The 26,416-nt window shown below is 60.8% G+C and overlaps 1 protein-coding gene across 1 annotated transcript; it reads right to left on the minus strand.

The window, feature by feature from the left end:
* Positions 1–184: 184 nt before the first annotated feature.
* Slc7a5 (solute carrier family 7 (amino acid transporter light chain, L system), member 5) lies at positions 185–26,416 on the minus strand (the record flags this gene model as incomplete). Its single annotated transcript, XM_013508008.1, is given in 10 exon segments — positions 185–1,672; positions 2,439–2,616; positions 3,504–3,653; positions 4,281–4,377; positions 4,601–4,704; positions 5,340–5,463; positions 5,978–6,022; positions 6,538–6,643; positions 15,064–15,189; positions 25,888–26,416. Coding segments are annotated over 10 exon segments (1,515 nt in total), but the record flags the coding sequence as incomplete, so codon positions are not given.

The following is a 26,416-nucleotide window of genomic DNA, read 5'->3' on the forward strand; positions in this document are numbered from 1 at the left end:
GGAAGCCAGGGCCACTGACAGCCCCCAGCACCGGGCTGATGGTCCTCCTCCAGCCCCAGCACCACGGGCTCAGGGGTCATGGTGAAGGACACCCCCAGGGCAGGACCTTCCTGAGAGAGCTGGGCCCAGGAGCCCCAGAACATTCCCACGCAGAATCAGACATGGAAGGAGAGAACACGGCAGCCTCAGAATTTCCATAGCTTTTTATTAAAAAAAAAAAAAAAACGAAAAACACCAAAACCCCACAATACAACAGCACTACCCACCCTAACAAGCTAGTGTAACAGGTTAGCCGTGAACACAAGAATGAAGATGCCCAGCCACGTGTGTCACTCTCTGGATGTCACAGGGATGGGGTGAGGTGGCGCCTGCACCCCCCGGAGTCAGCGAGGCAGTGCTGACTGCAGGAATAAATAAACGTTGTACCCACAGTACCCGTCCATTAGTAAGAGGTTAGGACAAAACACGAAGCAAAGGGTTGCACAAGATGCTTTGAAACGGAACCCCCACAGACCAGGACCCTGGGGCCAGGTCAGCCAGGTGCGGCAGCAGAGAGAGGGGCTTCCAAGTCTGCCAAGTCTCTGCGTACAGCCTGGGGTCTCCCCTTGGGTGGAGGGCAGGTGGGGGGAGCCAGCGCCGTGAACCTTGAGCTGCCCGGCCCTGTGGGGCGGGGTCCCCCACTAGAGGAGGCACCGGGACCCGTCCGTGCTGCTCCCACCCAGAAGTGACCCAAGCACACGGTGGCCCCTGTAGCCGCCCCCTCTTCCTGATGTGGGCAGTGGTCTGTGGCCAAGGCAGAGCCCCAGAGAGTGGCAAAGGTGTGTCCCGAAGTCCCTGCCACCTATCCTGAGATGGAACACCTCTCCTCCTGGCTGCACCTGGGAGCCAGAGACCACACCCTGCTGGGGAGCTGAGGAGGCTGTGGGGGGCTCTGGGCTGCCCGCTGGGGCAACGGCTGCCCAGCGCCTGCAGTTCCCAGAGGGGGACCTGGCATCTTGAGGGGGGTCGTTCTCACTTTTGCCCCTACGTTTATGACGACATGGTCAGAGGGCTGGGGGCGGCTCAGTGTGAGCACCTGCCTAGGACTTGGGTTCCCTCCTAGCACTGTGAAAACAAGCGGGGAGCCAAGCGCACACAGCGGGGCTGTCTGTCAGTGCAACCCGTGGTCATGACAGTGACGTCCGAGTCTCAGTAGTTCCACGCACCCTGTGACAGTAATCTGGTCCCTTCGAGGCGTGCTGTGCTGCAGATAGCGTTAGGCGAGGAAACACCACCTCCTCGCCCCTCTGCCCCGGTTCTCTAAAAAGTAATCACCTCAGGGGTGTCAACACGACCCCGAGCTGAAGTTACAACAAGAACTAAACTGAAAACAAGGGAAGGGAGCAGGGCCGAGGTGACAGGAGGTCCCTTGTGCCCAGGAAGCCATGAGCAGACGTTCATCTTCCAGGACTAAATTCGTACCAGAGTTTTCACCACCGCCGTGGGTGCCTAACCCATGGAGGGGCAAGCGGGAGGCCGGGCGTCTGGCGGTGCTCGGGGCCGGAAGCTGCTTTTCCGAAGGCATGTGGTCTGAAAACAGCTGCGTGCTCTGCCCCTGTGGCTTCCGGGCATCTGGGTTAGGTCTCCTGCGGGACCACCTGCAGGAGCTTCTGGCACAGGACCGTCATGGAGACTGTGGGAAGAGGGCGGGAGTGAGGCTGGGTGGCACAGGTCAGGGCTGGCAGGGTGCGAGCCGGGCTGCTGTCTCCTCCTTGGGAAGCCAGGCCTCTGCAGCCTGGCCTACGCTGTCCAGCATAGCACAAGCCAGAAACCTGTTTTATAGAAACCTGCAGACCTTGCTGCGGACGCCAGGCCCCGCGCCAGGCTCTCCCTGAACCTGCCGGCCAGAGGCAGAACTCCAAGCAGCCTGAGGCTGATGGGATGGGAGCCGCTCACCCCGCAGAAGCCTGAGCCTGGGTAGGACCTGAGCCCATACCCCAGGCCTGGGTTCCAGGGAATACCCCCTTTCGCAGGTCCACACCCTGCACCACCCTGGCTTGAGGCAGCCAGTGTCCTACAGATGGGGGCCACCCGATGTTCTCCAAAAAGCAACCTGTCTGGGAGGGAGTCTGGTTCAAGAGGACAGCACCCCACCTTGGGCTCTGGCTGGGTCTGAGTGGGTTGGGCTGGGCACACACCCCGCTCCAAGGATGGGTGGCCCCCGGGCCCCTCCAAGGGACCATGAGGACTGAGGGCGGGTCCTCAGTCCACACAGGGGCCATAGGCCCTGTGCCTGCTTCGACCAGCAGCCCGGGCTCCCCTCTACCCTCTGGGTCAGAGTCTCATCCCTGGGGTGCAAGGGCCGCCCTCGCTCTCAACCCACCACAACCCAAGCAGGAAGCCACGCCTCCCAGGGACCAGGCTAGGCGCTGGGTGGGGACGGGGTCCTCAACACTCACAGATGGCCTGTAGGAGCCACTTGGGCTTGTTCTTCCACCAGACCCCAAAGAAGTAGACGGGCAGACCGCTGAGGATGATGGTGAAGCCGATGGCGCACTCCACAGGCGTCTTCCAGAAGGACACGGCGATGAGGAACAGGCAGGCCAGGGTGAAAAACACCGGCAGGGCCAGGCTCACCTGTGCAGGAGGTGAGGTGTCAGCCACTGTGCGCACCAGCCCCACGGAAAGACCCACCTCCACCCCACTGACTGTCCTCCAGTGTCCCAGCAGCCGTGACCAGTGGAAGGTGAGTCCACACCCCGCACAGCTTCACCCAGACTCACTCAGCACAGGAGGCTGAGCGGGAGTGGGTGGGCTTGGGCTGCCCTGGCCTGAGTCCACCCCGGGAGAAAACGGGCTCAGGGCCCAGGTTCCCAGGGCTGCGCCCTTGAATGCCCTTGCTGTGGGCAGTGCGGCCATGTGGCAGGGCCTGGGCAGGACCTCCCACTGGTGTCTGCTCCCAAGGCCCTGGTTGCTGGCGGGCAGCAGCAGGCACAAGCTGGTCCCCAAGAAGGGTGGGGCACCGCTGGTGTGCCCGGGTGCCCTCTCCCAGGCTCTCCCCAGGATCATGCTGCGGCCACCTGAAGGTTCACGCACCCAGCCTTGAGGGCATGGAGCAGGGCCTGGGACATGGCCTCACCCGCTCCCTCCCTTGACCCAGGCTCTCCTGTCCCACTGGCTGGAGCACAGGGAAGAGGCCTGTAGTGGGCACCAGTGTGACGGCCTTGCGCCAAAGGGGAACTGGCCGGGTGACAGGAGCTGCCAGCCACTGGCCACCACGTGCCTTCCCTCGCCACCACCTCCACGCAGAGCCATGCCCGGCACTCCTGAGCAGCTGGGTTAATGAATCCCCGCCCTTCTGCGCACTGTGTCGGTCCACCCTGGCCGGAGCAAGGCTTCAGGACCCAGGTTTGCTGAAGGGAGACAGGCCAGGCAGGGACAGGACCAAGAGGCCGTCTGCCAGCCAGGCTCCTGGGGACACCCGGGCCCTGCCTGCCACTGCGTGGCCCAGGCTAGGTGCACACCTTGATGGGCCGCTCCAGCTCTGGCTTCTTGAAGCGCAGCCAGATCATGCCGATGATGGCCAGGGCCACGCACAGCCAGTTGAAGAAGCTGAAGAAGTTGATGACTGAGAAGATGTCCTTGGAGAAGGCGTAGAGCAGGGTCATGACGCACTGCAAAGAGACAGCGCGGCCCTCAGTGCGGGATGGCGGGCAGTGGACACCCGGAAACGGCCTCGAAAGGGAAACTGACTGGCAGCCCATGAGGTCTCGGGGGGTCGGGGAGGCAGGAGCCGGGGGTCAAACTGAGGGGCTGTTGTGGAGGACGAGGAGGGAGAGTGGGGCTGGGTGGGCTGCACCTCCCTCCAAAAACAGAACGTGGTAGCCAGGATGGAGCGAGAACCACCCAGGGCTTTCTCCTTGCTTGGCGCCGAGAAGGTGCCCTGTGCTGCCCACCCACGCCCACCAGGTGGCCCTGAGGCAGAGCCCTTGGCCATGGAGAGCACAGCCTCCCAAGAGACCCCAAAGACAATGAGCACCGAGCCCAGGCCGGTTCCCAGCAGCTCCCCTGGGTGGGGCGTCTGAGGGTCTCTACGGCTGGGCTGCTACAAGTTGCATGTTGAGTTACAGACTTAGGCTCCAGAGTCTCTGGTGTCCCTGGGGTCTGTGCAGCACATGCCCGAGAACACCTCCCAACATCTGCTCCAGGTAGTGCTGGCGCCGTGGCCACCAACTCGGGCAGTGCGGTGTGGGCGTAAGTGTGGAAGAGCTAGGTGTGCACAAGGCCCTCAGAAGGCTTACCGTGAACAAGAGGGACGGCACGGGTGTCAGGAGGTCGGGGTGGATCATGGAGAGGACCGAGGGCAGGTGGCCCTCCCGTGAGCCCACAAAAAACAGCCTGTGGATGGAGAGTGGGTGGTCAGTCCCTACTGCCACCCTGCAAGACGCAGATGCCTAGACCCCTCGGTGCGGGAGGGAGCGCAGGGCGACCCTCACTCTCAGGGTGTGCAGAGGGCGCAGGTCTTGCTTCCTGCAGCCATGCCAGCTAAGCGTGGTGACAGTGGACGGCTCTCAAAGCACAGGAAGGTGGGGCAGGGCCGCAGGACTCAGGGTGAGCTCACCTTGAGGACGTGAACAGGGACCCATTGACCGAGCCAAAGCAGGACAAGCCCACGAAGACCGGGATGATCCAGGACATGACTCCCAGGTGGTAGTTGCCGAAGTCCTGGGGACACAGTCCTGTGAGCCTCAGCCAGGTGGCAGGCAGCCCCACCGCTCAGGAGCTCTGCCTGTGACCTGGCTCTGCGTCCGACCACTCCGAGAGACTTGGGGACCCTGCAGCAGGCTCCTCAGCCACCCTCGCTGCACTCGGTGTCCTCCAGCTACTGAGAGCCAAGGGTTGTCTGGGGTTGGGGCTCTGCCTTCCTTGTTGTGGTCTTGGCAGGCAGTGGGTACTGAGTCCACTTGTTAAGTGAGCCTTGGCCACTAGCCCAGATGGGGGGTATGGGGGTGGTGGCAGAGCCCTGGGGCTGCAGAGGCCAAGCCATGCTGCCACAGGACTCTCAGCCCTGCCGCTGCCCTAGTGCTGCTGATTCCTGAGGTCTAAGGGGGATGCTGTGCCTCTGGACATGGACTCCAGGACGCCAGGAGGTCCCATGGACATGGGATACCAGGAAGTGATTTATCACCCAATTGGGTGCTGCCTGGGCCCCAGGACTTTTCAAGCCGAGAGATGTCAACAGCAGCCAGGCAAGGATGCCCTGTACTTCCCACTGTCCCTGAGGAGACTGAGGACAAGGACTCCAGCCCCTGGGGCAGGAGTGAGGTCTCCTGCAGGACCTCTTGGACCCTGGGCCTTACCACGGCCACGGCCTCGGACGACAGCATCTGGTCAGTAGACAGTGTGGTGAAATAGGCCAGGTTGGTCAGCACGTACACCAGGGTGACGATGGGCAGGGAGATGATGATGGCCAAGGGCAGGTTTCTGGGAGCCATGGGGAAGGACACACATCAGAGCGCAGCCCAGGGCCAAGGCCTGGACCTCCGGCACCCCATGTCTGAGCCGATTCTTGGGCACATGGTGAGGGTGCCAGTTACAGGTGCTTGAGGATGGAGGTGGGTGACTGCATGAACCCAGGGTCCCCCTCAGCAATGCCAGCCTCAGGGCCCCCTGACCACTGAGGGTCCTGCATGGTGACCATGAGGGTCGAGAGCGTTGGGGCCACCCAGTCGGAATGTCCCCACCCTGGTGGCTCTGCACGGCCTGCCCAGCCCCCACCCGAGGGCTGTCTCGGTTCCTGGGAGCTGCAGCCGGTTCCCTCCGGACCTCCCTTCCACGTGGGGACCTGGGACACCTGCAGCATGCACACTCTCCACCCAGGCACGCTGTCCCACCCCCAGGATCCCATCCAGGTCACAGGGCCCCACCAGCCAGCTTGGGCCTGTTCCAGGGTCCCCCAACTGCAGGCCAAGCCAGAATGCCGTCGCTCTGGACGTACCTATAGGGGTTGATCATCTCCTCTGTGACGAAATTCAGGTAATTCCTAGAATCCAGGCCACATGTGTTACACATTATTCCCTTGAGCATTAGGACAAGGGGTGATGATGCCCTGTGCCCACGACGCTCTTCCACCCATGAGCCCTCTGCGGGGGGAAGTCGGCCCCATTCCCGAGGCAGACGTGGAGCCATGACCCAACTCATCCCTGCCGCCAGTGAGCACTAAAGGCTGGAGCCAGCTTCCAGATTGCTGGGGGTCAGTCACCAGGGAGAGGGTGCATGGGTGGCCGCAGGGACAGCACAGCTCTCACGCCTGTGCCTACTCTGGGCACCCTACCTTCCACACCTTCCCCACCTGCCCACCCTGTGCACTTCTGTCCCCCTGTAGCCATCCTGAGGGCCGACGGACACAGGTCCCTGTCCCGGGCTGACCTGCAGGCCACGCACCAAAGCCATCTTGGCTTCTTCTGAGGCCTCTTGTGCTCTATCCCACCTGCTCTCCGGCATGGTCTGGAGACGGGATTCTGGACATGTCAGGGCCCCAGATGTTCCGGGACTTACCATCCTCCATAGGCAAAGAGGCCGCTGTACAAAGCCAGCACGATGTTGCCCACATCCAGGTTGGTGCCTTCAAAGGAGAACTTGGGGTCGAGGTTGCATACGTCACCTGGCACAGGACAGAGAAAGGCATGCTGGTCAGGGCATGTTGGAAATTCAGGAATGTCCCCGCAGCAAGATGCCTAACAAAACAAAATTCAGGGTGAAGGCTTTGCACTGGGACAGCCTGCCGAGTACCTGACCGCCCTCAGCTCTGACTGCCCAGGTCCAGGTCACTGGGGGGCAAGCATGGGCCCGCTGCTGGGGCAGGACGGGGTGGGTTGGGGCTCCCTCCCTCCAGCTCTGGACAGTGCTCTGGAACATGCAGCTCCTTACACCATCAGTGCCCTGCTCTGTCCCCTGGCCCACACTGCCCTGCTGGGCAGCAGCTGTCCTACAAATGGGGACACTGAGGCAGGGCCGCCTATCCCTGGGAGTGAGGCTCTGTGTCGGGCACTTTGAGACAGGAGGGCCTCGTGCCCCATTCATGGTGTCCAGGACGTCACAGGCCACCTCACACCACAGACCCAGGCTCGGCCTAGTGATGAGGAGCAGCCTCTGGTGGACGGACACAGGGTAGCCAGCTGCGCTCGCTGAGGACAGAACACTCTGAGGACGCTAGATGCTCTGATGGGCACGGCTTCCAGGGCCCGCCGTGGCAGCCCCAGGCCATCAGCCTGTGGGTGCCTGGACACCAAGTGCCTGAGGCCCTTGGAGGAGGTGAAGTTCAGGAGCGGAGGGGCGGCCTCTCATGGCAGCGGGCTTGGGATGGGGAATGTGGGGCACTGCGAAGGGTCTCAGGCCCTGGGACTGCCCCACCCCCACACAGGGGTGGTGGTATGGGCGTGGGGCACAGGCAGGTGTCTGAGGACCTGGTGGCACCAGCCCCACCTGCTCAGAACCCTGGGATGTGGAGGTCTCAGACTGTCCTGGATGCTGGCCTGGTGTGGGAGGCCTCTGTGTCCCTGGGCACCGGACCAAACGCAGGCTGTCCCTTCCCTCTACAGGCGCCATGGAGTGGGCGCCAGGCTGCTGGCCTGGACCCCCCAGAGCTGTCCCTGGCTGGGGCTGGCACAGCCTAAGGTAGCACAGGGTGAGGGGGCTCACAGCAGCGGGCGCTCGGCCTGCCCCAACCATCGGCTCCAAGCCCAGCTCCGTTTGGGTGGCTGAGGGTTGCCCCCCAAGTCCTTAGGACACCATTCGCAGAGCACTCGCCTATCCCATCAGTTCACAGCAGTAGCTGCTCCACGCCTGGCTCTGCGCCAGCCCCAGGGAGAAGAGAAGGGAGCTGCATGTCTTCCTGGAAGGAGATAGGGTCGGGATTTCAGCTCCAGAGCAGCCGTTCCAACCATCCCACTTGCAACCAGGGCACAGGCTTTGGTAAGGCCTGGACTTTTGGGGTTCAGGTGAGTGCTAGTGGGGGTACAATGTGTAGTGGTCGAAGCCAGAGATGCTGCTCTGGTCCTGTGCCATACAGCAGCCCCCCACCAAGCCTGAGGAGGTGGCGGTGCCCATCTGAACCATACCCTAGGGCTAGGCAAGGCGACTGCAGGCTCCCCTCCCAAGGGCTTGCCCAGGGCTGAGATTCTGCTCGCACAGCACTGCAGAAACTACAGGTTCATTCACGGCTGCCTGGCGGCAGGGTGCTTCCCGCCAGGCCATGGTGAACAGGAAGGCAAGCTGCAAACAGTCACCCAACAGACGGAAGGAAGTCAGTGGCACAGGTCGGCTGGGGATGGGAGGACCTGGGTGCAGCTCCCTCCTTAACAGGAAGTGTCCTCCCCTGCTCTGGCAGGGGCACGGGGAGCAAAGCCAGGCCAGACAGACCCCTTCACCCTTCACCCTGGGTCTCCTGTCCTTGTCCATAAAATGCATCTTAAGGCTGATGTGTGAGCGGATGCTGGGGGTCCCCGCAAACCCCAAGTGCCAAGCACCCCCAGGAGCTGGGCAGAGTAGCTCCCCACCAGGGTGAAGCAGGAAGGGGAGAGCCCTGTAGGGGACAGTGGCCCAGATCCCTGAGTCACACAAGGCAGCCATGGGAACAGTCCCCCTGGGGAGCCGGGCGAGTATCCCAAGCCAAGGCTGGCTCCCGTCCTCCAGTTCCTCACTGACAGACTCCTGGGAGGGAGCCCACAGTGGCCAAGGGCACTTGGGAATGGACCAAGAAAGACTTCTTCCTACCCGGGCCCACAGCCGGACCAGGGCCCCTGACTCAGAGGACAGAGGCTCCTATGGGTCCCACGTCTCCTGAGACTGGGCTGGCCCTCTGTGTTGCAGGGCGTGGAGAAGGCCCCAGCATGGAAAACTGTGATCTGGAGATGGGGGCAGCCAGAGCCAACCACGGGCACAGCTCCAGGCGGGGGATGGGACACCTCGGTGGCGGGAAAGCCGCTTCTCCACTGGGGACAGCCTCCACGGGGCTTCTGCACTCCAGCCCAAATGGGTTTTGGGGTTCCATGTGCTGGTCAGCTAGGACGTGACTGTTAGAATAGTGTCCTCCCAATCCTCGTCCATCTGGGACTTCAAGATATGCCCTTATTTGGAAAGATGGCCTTTGAACACCCCATAACGAGGGATTTGGAGGTGAACTCAAGCAGGCCCTAAGTCCTATGACCGGCCACAAGAGATGGAGCGGACACTGTGGTGATGCCACCACCAGCCAAGGGACGCCCAGAGCCAACAGGCACAGCGGAAAGAGGCAGGAAGGATCCTCCCTGGGTCCATAGGATTTTAATTGTTGTTCTTTTCTTTTTCTGTGGTCCTCTGGAGACTCTGGATGACACAACTATGCCAACACCTTGGCCTCCGGACTTCCCACCTCTTGCACAGGAAAGGAGGCTTCTGGCGCTGGAGCAGCTGGTGCCCTGGGACAGTGCAGGGACGAGGTGCCCTCGCTCTGCCAGGGCCGGCCTGCTCTGGCGCCTTCTGTGCCTGGGCTGCTGCTGTCTCCGGGCGGGGAGAAGGGCTGACCTTGGCTGGCGGGAGGGAGGGGCTCTAGGCTCTGCCGTCACTTGCTGTCCCCAGAGCCCAGGCCTTGCTGGAGGCAGTGCCAGCACAGGACTGTGGCCAGGCACCCTCTCCAGCTCCCCCAGGCTCTGCCGCCTGCCTCACTGGGCTCTGCCTGTTGTCTGGAAGGGCTTGGGGCAGGAACTGGGTTTGGACGGTGTGGTCAAAGCAGGTGGCCCTGTCCTCTGAAGTCGCAGGGTCAGCCCCTTGGCTGAGATTAGCTGTGGACCTCAGATCTCCATGGAGAGGGCCTTCTCCCACCCAGCCATGGGGGAAAAGCCCGGCTTCCTGTCCTTTGATCCTACCCACAAGGAAAGCACGTGAAGCCATTACTCTTCAAATGCTGAAGCATCATGAGGCCCCGGCGGGCCCAAGGAAAAGGACTCGGGTCCACTGTCAGAGAACACCAACACAGCCGGGGATACAGCTCAGCAGCACAAGCAGCTGCCTGGCAATCACAAGGTCCTGAGTTTTCAGTACAAAAAAAAAAAAAAAGTAAAAGAACACCAACACAGCCAGGCATGGCGGTGCAGCCGGTGACCTCAGCACTCTGACAGGCTGAGGCAAGAGGTTCGAAAGTCCAAGTCCGAGTCCCATCTGGGCAAATTAGCAAGAGCTTGTTTCAGAATTTTAGAAAGGGCTAGGCACGTAGCTCCGCGTGGAGCCTTGGGGTTCAAAAACAGAACCCTCGAGGGAACCTCGATCCTCCACTGTAGCTGCCGAGTCCTCACCCACAGCCCAAGGCATGGCACAGGGGAAGTGTCTTCAAGGTGGCACATGGGCACGGTCCTAAGCGCACCACAAGGGGCGTTCTGTCTCCAGAGCATAGCCACCCAGCTCAGGACTGAGTGAGAGTCTGGCAGGAGTCTGGGTACAGCGTCCTGCCTGTCCTCGTGTGACCCACGCCAGCAGGCTACCCTGTCACAGACCCACAAGCTGGATCCCCATGAAGGGGCAGCCAGGGCTCCGCCCAAAGTTTGCCTTGGCAGCCCAAGGCGGGCTGTGGCTGGTTTTCCCCGCTCGGTTAACGTCCCCAGGCTCATCTGGGATCCACCAAGCTCCATGCAGCAGAGCAGCGCCTTGAGCGTGGATCCTCCTGTGGCCAGAACAAGTCCTCCACTCAGGTGTGGAGCCCCAACCCCAGCGCAGCGGCACCTGGACACAGGGCCGCAAGGGATGACTAGGGACACACAAAGCCCTGGCCCGACAGGACGGATGCGTGTCCTCACTCGGGGACCCTGTGGGTTCCCCGTCTGCCATGCAGGGACCCAGATGAGACTGGCAATGACCCCGCCAAGTCTGTCCTCACGCGGTTGAGCAGATGCCGGGCTCCCTGGGGTGGTGCGAAGCTGCTCCTCACAGGATTTGGGTCCCCTTCTGGGCTAGGTGCTCACTACTGGGACTCCTGAGGCAGACAGCCCTGCTGTCTCTGTGCTCACGGAAGCCGGCAGGAGCCAGGAGGAGGTACAGAGCAAGAGCTCAGGCTTCTGGGGTGCCTCTTGGACTTTCTGGGTAATGGTCCCACGGGCTCTTGGCACACTGGATCCCACCACCCGCCTGGCTGCTCTTCTGGAACTTTGATGCCAGCCTTCCCCTTATACCTCCAACACCCACCACAAAGCCCACGAGCAAATGCTTACGGCCCTGCAGCATGGCCTATCGGGACACTCCACGAGTTCCTGAGCCCCTACACCACGCCATGGTCCCAGTCCACCTACTCTGTGCACCAGCCGCAGGATGGAGGGGCAGGACAGGACACCACACTTCTCCCAGCCCGGGGGCCTGGCCAGTGTAACAGCTAAGAGGAAACGACTGTTTCACAAACCAGGAAGTGCCCGACACTGGGAAGACCCAGAGGAGCCGGGCTCACAGGCTGCAGACCACGTGCAGGTGCCCGGGTCGGGGTGTCAGGGGGGCCTGAGCTTGGAGCCTTCTCTTCCAGGACCCCTGGCAGTGAGAGGCAGGGGAGGTGACCACTCACAAGCAGCCAGGCTGAGACATCTTTGCTTTTTGTGCACACAGTGAAGAGGTCAACTGTGGCCGCAGAGGGACCCTGAGCCAGCGACACGACGTGGGAGGAGGACAGAAAGTTTCAGTGGAACCTCCTTCGTCCGCGTGGTGTCTGGTCTGACTGCCGGAGGAGGATTAGTGTGTTCTCCACCAGACTCTGCGACTCAGCAGAACCACAATAGGTCTCATTGTGTGTCCTGGGGGGGGGACCTGGTCCCTGCCGGGTGCAGGAATCAGGCCGTCAGCACCCCACTCCCACCTCGGCCTCGGAAACAAAGGCCCGGCTGCCATTTCTGTTTGGGAACAGCCTGGCCTCAGGCCACAGCCCCACGCCACCCGCCCGCCTGCCTGCCTGTCTCCTTGACCCCCATAACTTCCCCGTGTCACCTGTCCAAGCCACCATCACCCACCCACCACCCCGAGTCCCGTGACAGCCAACGTGGGCATGGTCCCCCTGCACATGCTGGGCTAAATGCAGCCAGACACCTCACATGACACCTGCCCCCAAGAACCCCCCCCCGTATCACCCCACCTGCCCCAGCCAGGGGTAGCTGAAGCTCCTCCCGCACCCCAGGGGCCCAGGAGCCTGCAGAGGGCCGCTCCCTGCACTTGGCTGCCTCTTCCTGCACTGGAGCTTGGGGAGAAGCCGCTGCCCTAGGACCTCCCCGGCCCCAACTGTGAGTCCTGTGCACAGCGTGCAGCATGCTCTGTCCCTGTACAGGGAGCAGGCCCCGGGTGGCAGGGTGCATCCTCAGTGGGCGCAGGGGCTGGGAAGCTCTGCAGAAGTCCACCAACTGTGCACCAGCTCATGGCCAGACAGCCAGAAATGGGCAGCACGGGAAGGCGGAGCCCACTGCACCAGGGCCAGTGGTGCCGGGTGGTGAGGAGGCAGCAGTTCCAGGGCTGGACGGATGGGCACCCAAGGCAAAGAGGACCCTACTTCTCCAAGCCCACATAGGTTTTTTTTTTTTTTCCGGGACCGGGAATCAAACTCACAACCTCGCACTTGCCAGGCAGACGCTGCACCACTGAGCTAAATCCCCAGCCCCTCCAAGCCCACATAGGGACGAGGGACAACAGCCCCTTTGTGCACTACGGGGGTCTCTGCCTTGAGGGACCCTGGGCACAGCCGCCTCCATGGGCATGGGGATCTCAGTGTGCAACAGTAAATAAAGTGGGGCAACTATTCAGGGAGAAAGGGTCACCCCCTCAACGTCCTCCAGAGTGAAGGCATCTGTCTGGAATAGCGCAAACCTCTGGGGAAGCAAGTGGGACAGGAATTCTGCAGACTCTGCATGGCGTCGCAGAGGTCACAAAGGAACTGCTGGGGCGTTGGGGTGTTTCCACAGCAACTGGGATTATACACATGTTGTATATTCAGGCTGAACAAAAGTTCTTTGCTGTCCCTACTGGAGTTTGTTTTTACTAACAGGTTCCCCCTCCTAAATTCCTCACCGGTCCATCAGATCACAGCAGTCTCCTCCCCAAAACTGTGCAGAGTGGCGCCTGCCTGGCTGCGCGAGGTCTGTGGGTGGGGACGCTCGTCCTTCTGCCCATAGCAGCCCTCACTCCCGGGTTCCCTCCCTGCCGCTGGCCACCCCTTCTGCAGTGGGCGCCATCCTCCCAGGGTCCTAGAGCTTCGAGTGTGTCTCCCCCTTGGGAAGGTGCTGGGCGCCGAGTCCAGGAAGCTGCCCGCCCGGCGAGGGCACAGGTGGCAAGCAGGGCCCAGGCCGGCCTGCGATGGTTCGGGAGGGGCGTTCCGGTGACTGGGTGACCAGTGGCTCTGAGGATGAGGTTCTGGAAGTACAACCTGGGCCACTGCGTGGTCACCTGGGAACTGTGGGGGGCGGGACGAGAGGGGCCCTTCAGTGATGACGGGAACAACAGGAGCAAGTGCTGCTGGGTACTCACTAGGCCAGGAGCCCTGCAAAGCCTACCTGCCCCAGAAGTCCGTCTCAACATGCCTCCCCCTTCCCCTTGAGGTGTCCGGTGAGATGCCCCAGAGGAAGGACGCATGGGCAAGGCCAAGGCTGGCCGCAGAGCGTGAAGGAGCCAACGGGAAGGCACACTCGGCCTCCCGCCAAGTCCACAGCCCTGAGGCCTCAGGCCGGGCACGCAAGGGGGCGTGGGCTGCATGGAGCCTGGCCCTGGAGGGCCTCGCAGGGCTTTGGACGGGACAAGAGGAGGGCAGGAAAGGACATCAGGGCTCACCAGAACCCTATCTCCCGCCCACAGTGGGGCGCCGAGCCCATTTCCTGTCTGCTGTATGCCCCAGGTCCTGGCTGCCTGCAGGAGCGTGACAGGCTGGCAAAGCTGCCGGTGCACCAGTGTCCCGTGCCTACCTCCCTGGGGCATTCTCGTACCAAGCCAACTGCGTGCCAGGGGCACTGCCTGAGTGTGGAGCCCACAACCCACCAAGCTCCAAGCTTCCCTGGGAGAGTACTCAGAGCCGAGGAGTGTGTTCCCAGGCCTGCGGTCACCTGGAGGGGACTGCTTAATAACTGTGCACGTGCTTACTCTGGAATATTACACGGCTGTGGAAGAGGAGGTGGAACACAGGCAAAGACGCAGGAGGAACTTCATACGTGATGTGTGCGTGTGTGAACATACATACACACACCCAGCAGCACCCACCCACTTGTTCTGAGCTGACCGAGAACGTGGGTGCACAGGGACACACTGTGCTCACTCTCCCGCCTGCCTGTCCCAGCCCCAGCAGCCCCAGGGCAAAGGCAGCTAGGAAAGGAGACTTAGAGACACAGTGACCTGCCTGCAGTCACACAGCCTGTGATCAGAGCTGGGCCGTCGGGCCTAAAAGCCCAACGCTGCTGTGCCCTGGCCCTGTGTGTGGATAGGAGGTGTGTCTCCATGGCAGGATGTATAGGTTTCTGTCTCGTTTTTTACCCTCACTTGAGCTTTCACTTCCATTTAACAGAAAAGGAGAACAATATTCCTCTGCCTACACAGGTGGCCATACTCCCAGGCCTGGTGCCCATGCCCAAGGACAGACGCCGTCCTCCTGGGGGGACTCTCCCCACTGAGGGGCTCCTGGTGCTGCTGCTGGACCTAAAGCCAAGCAGCTCCCCACCCCCACCCCACCAGGACCTGCAAGAGAGTTATGGGAGCAGTCACACAGCCCCGATACCCTGAGAATGTTCCAGGCATGTATGTGGGGGCGTGGGTCAAGGGGCAGGCTCAGCATGGGACGCTCTGCACCCTCCCCCGGACCAGGGTGGATTTGACCCTGGGTGCTGAGGACTCAGGAATGTCGCTGCTCAAACCGCAGAAAATGAAGAGCTCCTGCCCAGGTCCCCGAGTGGGCGCCTGGCTCTGGGCATGTTCCCTGTGGGACCTGCTGGGCCTGTCTCAAACGGAAAAACCCCACGCCACGGCACAGTGCTCGGGACAGGAGTCCCACATCCCGTGAGTCAGACAAAGAGCAGGCGCCATGCACCAGGCTGGGGCCGCACTCACCCTTTCCAATCTGGATGAAGCCGAGCAGGATGATCAGGGCCAGGGCCAGGAGCTTGGCAGCCGCAAAGGCGTCCTGCACACGGGTGGCAGCTTTCACACTGTAGCAGTTCACGGCGGTGAGCAGCACTGTGGGGACAGAGACGGTGTGAGTCCCCACAGCCAGGGAGGTCAGGAAGCCGGAGTCGGGGCTGGGACCCTAGGGAAGCAGGTTGTGTCCACACCAGCCCCTCCTGCTGGCTCCCCTGTCTGGGCTGGTTTTGGTAAACTTGCTGGTTCTCTACAGCCAAGGTCAAAGGTGAAAACACCAAACTCTTAAAAGTGCCAGCATCCCTGGTGCCCCTGGACTGTCTTAACGGATTTCCCTTAGAAGGAGCAGCCTCCTGAGGGACCTGCTGCCCATTCCCCGGAAGAGCCCACTTTGGACTCTGGGGAGATTCGCAAGCTGGCCACTGGGAGGATGGCTGTGTCCCCTGCACCCTGGTGACCTTTGGCAGTGTCTGTGGGCGCAGTGAGTACCCCTCCCTGATGACCTGGGTGCTAGCAGACGAAACACAGGTGTCCTGTTAGCAGGGATCTGTGCTGAACCCGGGACAACAGGGCCATGTGGAGCTGGCCCATGACTGTGGCGAGGGAGGAGACACAGGGACCCTCCTCATGCCAGGACACCTCCTGTAGCCACAGCGCCGGGCAGCCAGGGTGAGAGGCAGCACGTGCGGGCGTTCTACTGAGAAGAGTTGGTACTGAGAACTGAGAACGCACACCCGCTGTTTACCGGCACCAAGCAGCCGCACCTGCCAGTCTGAAACCAGCGCCTGGAAAGGCCTGGGAGGACTATGGCTTCTGAAGGAGACGAGGGGGTCAGGCCCACAGGCAAGCAGCCGAGGCAGTGCCCAACACCCCAGTCCTGTCTGGGCCCCCGGACACTAGCAAACACAGCTGTTCTCTAACAGAAGGCAAACAAAAGTATATTTAAAAAGGCGACAAATACTCACCGCCCACCCCTTCCTACTGCGTAATTTCTGCTCACCGTATGCCTAAGGGCCAGGTGGCCGCGGAAGCCTGCACTGAAAACTCTCCATGACGCGAGCCACATCACGCCTGGCTGCGGGAACCTACACAGACGTCACAGGCGAGACCTCCTCCTGGTCACCAACCGCAGTCAAACATTAACCAGTGCCCTCCCCACCAGGGGCTGCGAGAGCCTGAGATCTCCGCCCCCACGGACAGCTCTGAGAGGCCAGGTCAGCTCGGGCCAGGACATCAGGCGGCTTTCCTTCAGCTGCACTAATTATGTGAAATTTCAGGACCAGGTCTCGGAAAAATGAATCTGCGCTAACTAGCTGGATGGGGCCCGCGCTTCAGGGGGCAGGAAAACAGGACGGCTCCCTGAGTCTGGGCAGGATCCTGGATCCCACCCACCATGGCAACTCCTCTCCGGAAAGGACTGGGCCTCAGCAGCGTCTCCGTAGCTCCGGCTGATGCAACACACCGGCCCACTGCCGTGTGCTGGGAAGCTCGCTTGGAGGTGTGGGACTGCGGTTACTGTTACTGCAATGGCCGACGTGACCACTCGGGGACTCCCAGCACATGGGACGTGGGGATGAGCTGCGGACGTCCCTTTTCCTGTGCTCGGGAAGGAAATGCTTCCAGTCTGGCTCCCTCTGTCCTGCCATCTGGTTGCCAAGCTCTGAGCATGGTGTGCAGTGTGGGGCCTGCTCTTAGAAGAGTCACAATTCCTAAGGGACCAGCGGCTCGGGCAGCGGGCAGCACCTCCGCCCCTCCCCCAGGCCCGGCTCGGCTTTCCGGCTGCAGCAAGAAGCCAGCATGTTGCATCAGTCGCCCCAGGGGCGGGACGGGGCGGGGCCCAGACACCGAAGGCGGTCGCCGTGGTCTCGGGTTTCCCAGTCTCTGCAGGGCGACTGTGTTGCTGCCGTGCCGGAGGTCAGAGCTGGCGGGCTCCCTCTCCCCGCTTTTCAGGTGCAGACCCTGGGTGTCCAGGAAAGGGGACAGCGAAGGTCTCTCCGGACAATGCACCGCCCTGGCCCTAGGCAGGGGCCTCTCCTCTGCCACCCACGCCTGCCCTGCCAGAGATCTGAGCCAAAAAGTCAGTGGACAAATGAGGCCAGCAGGTGCCCAGCCACGGCCACTCGGCACGGCTCCTCTTCCCACCAATGCCGACCTGTCCTGACATGGGAGTAACCAGGTCGTGGCCTCCAGGGTGGCTGGGGCGGCCAGGGACAAAGGGGACTTCACAGAGCTATTTCTCTCATAAAAGCACTGGAGTGGATGATGAAACCTCAGTGCCACTGATGGGACGATGGGCAGGGCAAACAAGGGCCTCATTATCCTCTGCGAGTCCTTTTCTCAACATTTCAAAATGAAATAGAATCTTAAATAAATGAATTCATCTGGACCCAATGCCTTCTGGCCTGCACAAGACAGTCTTCACAAGACACTCTCGGGAGGGGTCCCTGAGCTGACCTAACCCTCCACTCCCACCCTGACCCATGGCCTGGCTCCCCAGCCACAGGCAAGAGGCTGGCACTTGAGCTTGGCCGCTGACTGCCATCCTTGGTAACTTGCAGCCTCCAGCAAGGGACCAGGGGAGGGTGCTGCATGCGAGAGGGCACCCACGTAAGCATGCCTGCCTGGCAGGAGGCAGGGAGACAAAATACGCGGCCCCTCCCTGCTGAGGGCTGGGCGGGGTGCACCACTCCTCCCCTTGGGCCAAGCTAGCAGCAATTCCTGTCTCAGGGACATCCCCCCAGGGCCCGCCCCGCTGGCCACAGGTCCCACAGCCTAAGCAGCAGGTCCCTCAGCAGGGGCATGACCCGAGTCCAGCCGGGGTCCTGCTGGGCTCACTGTCCCCCTCCACTCAGGTACCTCCAGCCCTGCCTGGGCCAGCCCCAGTTTGGGCCAAGGAAATATACTCATTCTCTGGGCATGCCTGACAGCAGCACACTGCCCAGCCAGGGAAGGGCCACCCTCCACACACAGCCCACACCAGAACACCTGTCCCCTTGGAGCTCAAGCTTCAGGCACAGACCATGGGACGCAGTCCTTTGTCCCTTGAGACTCACCCAGGACAGAGTCGCTGCTGTGACATCAGCTGGGGACTCCCCAGGAGTTAAGAGGGTATACTCTGGGCAGGGTGATGCTCAGGGAGAGGAAACTGCTGCCTACATGGGCGAGGCCAGGCAGCTGAGGGTGGCTCTGCCCAAACTCTGCCAGCCACACCCGTCTCTTGTAGGCCCCTGAGCCAGGAGAGAAGAAACTAGCCCAGGCTACGCTGGTTCCAGGAAGCACTGTAGGCCTGGCCCCTGGGCAGTACAGCTGGCACCAGGTCAGAGAACAGCGCCAAGGACCACAGCAACAACAGCTGGTTGAGACCTGGGCTCCCGCCCAGCCCGGCCCAGTTCCCATCAGCTGGAGTCTCAGCCCAGGACCCAGGGGCCCTGTCTGCAGAGGCCACCGCTTCTAAGGACAGTTCCACCCGCATCCCCCCGCACGCAGGGAGACGCTCACTAAAGCCAGTGACTGCTTCCCCTTGACATTGAAGCAGCCTAGCTCCTCCACCTCCTCTGCCATCCCTGGCCTCTACCTTTCCTGCCCTGCACTCTTATCCCTGCCAGGAACTGTCAACCCTGTGGCTCTGCCCCGCCAGGATCCTGGGGGCCCCCAGATCTTCTGTCAGGCAGGTCCAGGATGGGCCCAAGAACCTGCACCCAGCCCATCTTTAGGCTATTCTCTGCAGAGAACCCACACATGCAGCTCGACACCTCCCAGCTCACGTGGACTTGGGCTCAGAGTCAGGTGCCTCTTCACCAAATGGGGTGGGCTGGGGTGCAAAGGAAAATGCAAGGACCCCAGGGAGGAGTCAAGAAAGACCTCAGGGGCAGAGGAGGGGCCGCCGTCTGTGACCTGGGGGATGGGGCAGGGGTCTCAGGGCTGTTCTTCCGCCTCCACGCCCCCAACACCCGCTTCCAATCCTGTGGAAAGCCCTGACTAGAGGCTGGCAGCACACTTTCAAACTCGGGTCTTCACGGCTTTCCTTTCCTTTCATTTTCCCTCGGTGCTGTGGATGAACCCTTGGCCACACGCACGCTGAGCTGCCCCGGCCCCCTTTCCATTTCTAACCGACCACACACAGCTCCGGCTGGCACAGGGGCGGGGTACCAGCGACCACCCAGAACAGAGCTGTCAGTCTTTTCACTGCAGGCCAGAAAGAGGTAGATCAGAGTCCAAGTGCTGGCTGACATCTCACGTCTAGGGCAAAGGAGGAGACCCCCAGACAGTGACTTCTTTACCAGGGCTCTCCTGATGACAGTTTCCCAGGGCACAAACATTTCCTAGTGGTGCCATGGCTTGTCTCAGGCACCTGAGTTCTGCCAGGCTGTGACCTGGGGTGAGTTACCTAACACATCCGAGCCTGCTCCCTCCTCCACACAGCAGTGCTGTGTCCTGCTCTGTGGGGGAAGTAACATGTGCACACATGTGTGCCACAGGACCTGATCATTCATCAGGCAATCGCCCGGGGCGCTGAGGCTGTACGCAGGTGATAAGGAGTCTGTCTCCAGCCTGCAAAGCCTCTCAGCCTGCGCCCTGTGACACTCCAACTCCGTGGAGAAAAAGGGGCAGCCCGCCAGCCACGGTCTCTCAAGAGGAGGGATGTTACTGCATCCAGCCCAGCACCTGCGTGTGGCAGCTAGGATGGACGGAGCTCGGAGAGGGAGTGAGCAAGAACACACAGGTCTCCTACGTCCCAGTGCTGTCAAAACCTGGCTATCTTATTATTCGACCAACTCTTTTTTTTTTTTTTTTGGTACCAAGAATCGAACTCATGACCTCAGTCTTGCCAGGCAAGCACTTATGCCACTGAGCTATATCCCCAGGCCTATCTTATTATTATATATATATTTTTTGTCTTTTTGAGACAGGGTCTCACTATGCAGTTCAGGCTGGCCTTGAGCTTACTTTGTATCCCAGGCTGATCTTGACTCGCAACAATCCTCCTGCCTCAGCCTCCCGAGTGCTGGGATTACAGGTAGGCGCCACCATGGCTGGCTCCAGCTATCTTAAAGAAGCTCCAGGGCCATGTGGATACCACCCCAGGACTGGCTAGTAGCCCAGCTCTGGTTAATAGAGGTGCGGGGTGGGGCTTCCAGGCTGCTTTATCTGGGCAGGAGACGGAAGCAGACGCTGTGTAAAGAGCCGGCCGACTGAGGTGCGCTAAGGGTCCATCAGCGCAGTGTGTCTGTGGGGTGGGGTAGGGTGGGGAGGCTGCACACTTTGGAATGCAGAGCCCCCGCCTCCCCCAACCCGATGGGCTTCAGGTGCAGCAGTGAGGCCAGGGTGACTCTAAACTAAGGGGCCTTCTCCGAGCAGGTCTCAGGCCTCTCAGGAATAATGCCCTGGGCCTGTGGGCAGCTGAGAGGTGGGGCCACTGCCAGCAGGCGCTCCAGGAGGCTCCCATGCCTTCTGCCTGCCAGGGACACCTCACCAGGCCTGCTGACTGCTCTGACTGGGCCCACTCCCACCCTTTCCCTCTGGCAAAGCTCCGCACCCTGGTCACGTAGCTGGAGGGACTCACAGCTCAAGGACAGAGACAGAGCCCGGCTCAGGGGCCAGCGGGAGCCAGAGGCAGGTCCTAGGCCCGCCATGGTGGCTTGCAGACAAAGTGTGGAGCCAGCCACGCTCGCAGGGCCACGCTCTCCACTGGGGCCACTCGCTGCAGCTCACACACCCGGGCTTGGCTCACGGTGCCTGAGGTCAGGCTGACTCAGCGTGGATCAGGTTGCATCTACGGTACCCAGGCCCGGATGGGCAGTCAGTGCTGAGTCCTCACATAGCAGGCAGGTCCTGCCCAGGGAAGGGGTGGGCACGGCCGGCTGGACAGGCACGCCTGCTGGCCTGGACGCACAGGCAGGGCGTGCCCTCTCTAGCCAGGGTCCAGCAACTGCAAGGATCCATAAGGCATGGGTCCTCCTAGAGAACTCAGCCGTGGAGCAGAGGGGGCACTGCCTGGGTAGCACCAGGGGCCAGCAGGTAACGAGTGTGTCTGAGGGGTGCAGGACAAAGTGGGAGAGCAGGGGTGGCCATCCTGGAGCTTACGTGCACAGTGAACCTCCTCAGGAAGCTCAGAGGATGACTGGAGAGCTGCCCACAGGAGGGGAGGGAAGCGCTCCCCAAAGAGGCCAGAACACAGATGGGCCTCCACCCCACCAGGCCACTGAGGTGCCCAGGCATACCAGGTGCCTCACACGTATGCCTGATGACAAATGGTGGTTAGCTTGGAGGTGGTGTCATGGCGTTTTGCTCCCTGCCTACTCCCGCCTCAGTCTCCCTGGTCGCAAGACAAGATGGTCACATGGATTTCAGGGGCGGGTGGGCAGGATGAGGAGAGGCTGAGCACGCGCTGTATGGGCAGCTTTTGATCTGCCTGGGCCACGGGGTCTGAGCTACCCACTGTCTTGCGGGGGAAGAAGGCTCCTGCCGAGCCGTCCCGCAGGGATCTTGCACATTCTGCGGGGTTACCCCAGGCTCTGTAACCCCGAGGGAAAGGGGTACAGACGCCCGCCTATCTCCCGCCAGTCTGGGGGTCACGCGCTCTGTGAACAGCCCCACAGGCCCAGGCTGGCCCCGTGACTGGGCGTGACCCACTCAGGCGCCAGCTGCCCCTGCATGGCTGCTGGGAAAGCCGGATTTCAGGGCTAATTACCAGACTGTCAGCTGCACAGAGCTCACACTGGAGACGCGGGGCCCCCGAGTGCCCTGGAAACACCAGGGCTCTTCCTTGCTTGCCAGGGTCCCTGCAGTGGTGGCTGGCAAGTGTCCAGATACCCCAGGCCTGGAGGGACAGGGCTAGGCTTAGAGTGCGGTCTACAGCGGTGGGCACCTGAGGGTTACAAGAGACTAGCAGACGACTCAAAGGTCGAAGGCGCCAGAAGCACCCCACACCCCTCTGTGGTAATCACCCCCACTCATGCCCAGGATTCAGGTCAGCTGACTGGGTCCTCAACCAGACTCCTCCATCCCCTCGGTGGTTTGGGTTGGTCCTCTCGTCAAGGGGGGGGTCACACTGGAGCCCTGCTCCAGGGAAGGGAGGCACCTGGTTCACCTTGGCTTCCCGCTCTCCTTCTTCATGTTTGCTAGAGAAGAAAGAGCCAGCCCTGGGCTTCCCCCCTGGTAGCTAGGAAGAAGAGATGCCGCATGACTGACACTGTGCCTGGCCTAATCCTCTCCGACATCCATGTGGGGCTGGGACAAGGCCCTATTCTACACAGAGGTAAAAAATACATCAAGTCACAAGTCTTCAGACACACAGCAGCCAGGAAGGGCCATTATCTGGCCCCATGCTCACCTGGAGAGGAGGGACAGTTGAGAGTGGGAGACCTGGTTCTAGGAAGCCCAGGTAAACTCGCCATCACCTCTCGGGTTCACAGCTGCCAGAGATGAGAGGCCTGTGAATGCACTGGGCGCCCCGCAGCGTGACAGTAAGCAAGTCCCGGTAGCTGCCCCAGCCGGCAGGGCCCCATCCTCCACTCAACAGGAAGAGGTAGCAGATATGTGTCTTTATGTTAGGAACCTTCGTCTGCAGGCTGGGGCCCTGACACCCACAGCCAGGTGGCAGAGGGCCAACTCTGATCCTTAGGTCCAAGAGCTCCACCCTGGAGGGATAAGAGCTGCAGAAGCCGCCCTGGGCTGCCCTGTGCACGTGTCCCAGTGATGGACTCCGTGGAGCTGCCACTGCATATGGCCGAGCAGGGCCAGGGGAGGTTAGGCTGCCTGTTGAAACCCCAGCCCCGCCAGAACCTCAGCTCCAGTCTGCGTCTTCTGTAGATAAAATCTGGCATCACTTGAAGTCCATTTAAATGCTATCATTTTTTCATTAAGTAATAAATAATCCCCTTAAGCAACTCACTCATCTTTAGGACTGACAAAGAAACAAATGCAGGCAAGACACACTGCGAAAGGAACCTTAGACCTAATTCCCAGTGCCAGACCCAAGAACCCGCTTTCCCCACCTTTCCTGTCTGCAGGACCATCCCACGCAGGAGCCGGACCAGCCAAGCCATTTCACAAGACCATCTTTAGCAAACAGAAAGGTGTAGAGGGACAAGCCTTCGGGGCCAACAAGATCAAGCAGAGCCGAGGCTCAGAGTCTGGCCTCCTGTGTATCATAGCCCTTTCCCAGCAGGCAGGTACCCGGTCAGCGTGTGGCCTAGAGGCCATCATGTGGCACCTTCGGAGGAGCAGGTTCCAGGAAGTGTGGGGTGTAGTCTGGCCTTTCCCTTCCTGAGGAGAAATTCTGAGACCTACTTCATATACAATCACGAAGATACACTGAAACTCTTCTCCTCAGGAGCAGTGGCCCTACACTCAAGGCAGTGTCCTCTACTGAATGCCTGAAATTTTCGCCATGCCCTGCATAGCTGTCCTTGGGTCAGGGCCTGAGCTGCCTCTCCACCTAGAAGGCTGCACACACCTGAAGCTTCTTAGATGTCCTTCCAGAGCACGGCCAGATCTAGTCCTCCCTGGACTCCATGGGTGGTGTCAGAGTGCCTCTGGGAGTCCCCAGGAGTCCTCCCCCACTGGCCAGGCCAGCTCCCTGTCTGGGGCCTGGGATGTAGCCTCGCTCATATGGCCCAGGCGGGTGCTGACCACTCCTCCACACAGCCTGTTCCTTTCTGTCACTGCAGATCTTTGTTCCATAGAAAGGGCAGTGACACGCACATGTGAACAGAGGGCTAACGGGCATCGGCAAAGCATGCCTTCTCGAACAGAAAGGGATGCTGCCTGACCCCATCTGCACCCTGCAAAGGATTTCCACTCAGCACTTACCTGGGGGCTTCACCTATGGGACCCCCAAGGACTGTCTGAAAGCTACTTATGAGACCAGTGAGGCTCACAGTGTTTGGCCTGAACAGCTTCTTTGGCAGACATTGTGGCTACAGCATTAGAGTCCACTCCACCCCACCTGCTGTTTTCTCAAACCTGGAACCCCTGATGGTGAGCACACCTGTCCGAGTCCTAAGTGCAGCTTCCCCAGAGCTGAAAACCAGCAGCTGCCTCTGCACACTGAGGTGGATATATTGCCTCAGGCTTGAAAACAAGATAGAGAACGAGAGGTACACGGAGAACCAACTGACATCTTAAGGAGCACCTGGGTATTCGCAAAGAGAAAACTCTGGAAGGTGCATTTTAGCTGTGGAGTCTCAGCCCAGGGGTGGGGAAGAGGAGAAGGAAGTGGATCTCATGGCTGATTACATGCATGGCCGAATGGGACCACGTAGTCATACGCCAGCTGGCTTTCCATTAGAAAGAACGCTAGCGCATACCTGTCCTCCCTGCCCACCCCCAGCCAAAGCAGTACTTTCCAGGTGCCACCGGCAACTTCAAGCTCAGCAACTCACCTTCCAGGGTCCATTTCACAGGCGAGAGGGGCCCTCTAAATAGGTCCACGTCACTACCGACCAAGCCTACCCATCCAACACCACCTTGAGGTGACAAAAACTCAACAATTAAAATTCCCTAAAGACAAAACAAGCAAAGCAATCTGTCAGAGGCCTGTTCCTTTCCTCACACAGTCCGTGGGGTCACCCCACAGAACCGTTCTCCACAGCACATCCATGAGCAGACCCGCCATGGCTACAACCACAGCCACGGCCACGGCCCTGCCTAGCTGTGGTCAAGCCAAGTTTCTGGGTCTCCAGCACCACACTGTGGAGACCCCTCCTCATCACGGTGCCGGTCTCATTTGGTCTCAGGAAGGCTTCTGATTTGGCAAAGTGCTTCTACCTCTGATCCCACATCTACACACCCTGCCTTAGAGTGCAGGGTGACTGCTTGAGCCGGGCTACTCCACCCAGAGTACACAGCAGCACCAGGTACCACTGCCAGCCAGGAGCTGCTCCAAGTACTAAGTCACTGCTTGTGACCCAAACGCAAGCGCAACCCTGTTAGCCTTATCACTGTGAACACTACCAAGATGCAGGTGGGTCTTACATCAGGTAGCAGCTTTAATGCAAACAAACAGATCTACATCTTGGAAGGCCAGGGCCTCCGGTGTGAATTTTGAAAGCAGGACATGTCCAGACCTGGCCAGAAATGATCTTCAGAACTGCCAAAAGCCAAAAACAAAACAAAACTAATCAGATAGCATGTGCTACAACTGACTTTTTAACCCTGAAATCGTGCAAGGAAACCGTTTTGGCAGTTTTGTTGTGCAGAGCAGCAGCCCTCTCTGGCCGACTAGCACTGTGCCCTCCAACCTGAGGGCTCTGCCAACAGCTGCCCTTGCTGCCGGGGAAGGGGAATGCAGTCCTGCTGCCGGGCCTCAGTGAGAACCTTTCCCCTACACGCGATTTTATTACTACTATTTTCTTATGAGTCAGCCTGTCCAAGTCCTGATAGGCTGGTTTGGAGAACAGAAATGAATGATTTTTTTAAACTGCAATATCCTAACAACCAATCACAACTGCAGCGGAAACAGGAAACCGCCTCAGTCACTCCACGTGGGCCCTTGCAAGACACACTGAGTATTGCTTAGCCGCCTGCCTGTGGGTGGCACTGCTTAAGTCTTAATGGAGCTGATCGGGGGAAGCAGACCGCCCCCTGGGGTCTGGCCTAGACCCCCACCCACTCACTGAGGTCTTTCCAGGGGGCCCCCGGGCTGATAGAATGAATGAAAGGCCAGTGAGTTCTGGCACAGGAGACCTCAGCCTCCTATGGTCCAGGGAGGCGGGGTCGCAGGGATGCTGGGCTTTGGGACCGGGGACCCAGGACCACGGCTGCCCCTCTTCCCCTCGCAGGTCCCCTACTCACACACGCAGAGGCAGGCCACGAGCTTGGCGGCCTCCTCGGGCACCGGGCAGGTGGGGAAGACCGGTTTGAGCAGGTAGGTGGCGAAGACCAGAGCCACGATGTACTGCGAGGAGGGCCGGATGATAAGCAGCTCGATCCAGAGCTTGAGGAAGGCGGGCAGCGAGCCGTACACCTCCAGCATGTAGGCGTAGTCGCCGCCCGACTTGGTGATGGTAGTGCCCAGCTCGGCGTAGCAGAGCGCACCCACGATGGAGAAGACCCCGCACACGGCCCACACCACCAGCGCCAGTCCTGGCGAGCCCGCCTCCTTGAGCACGCCCGTGGGGGTCACGAAGATGCCCGAGCCGATGATGGTGCCCACGATGATGGCCACGCCGTTCAGCAGAGTGATGTTGCGCTGCAGGGTCACGCCCTCGCCTTCCCCGGCGGGGTCCGCGCGCTGCGCCTCCAGCATCTTCTCCCGCGCCTGCTGCTCCTCCTCCTCGACCGCCGCCGCCGCCGCTGGGGCCGCCACCGAGCGCCGCTTCGC

This window comes from Chinchilla lanigera, unplaced genomic scaffold (assembly GCF_000276665.1).
Source record: "Chinchilla lanigera isolate Chin_1 unplaced genomic scaffold, ChiLan1.0 scaffold00140, whole genome shotgun sequence".
NCBI lineage: Eukaryota > Metazoa > Chordata > Mammalia > Rodentia > Chinchillidae > Chinchilla > Chinchilla lanigera.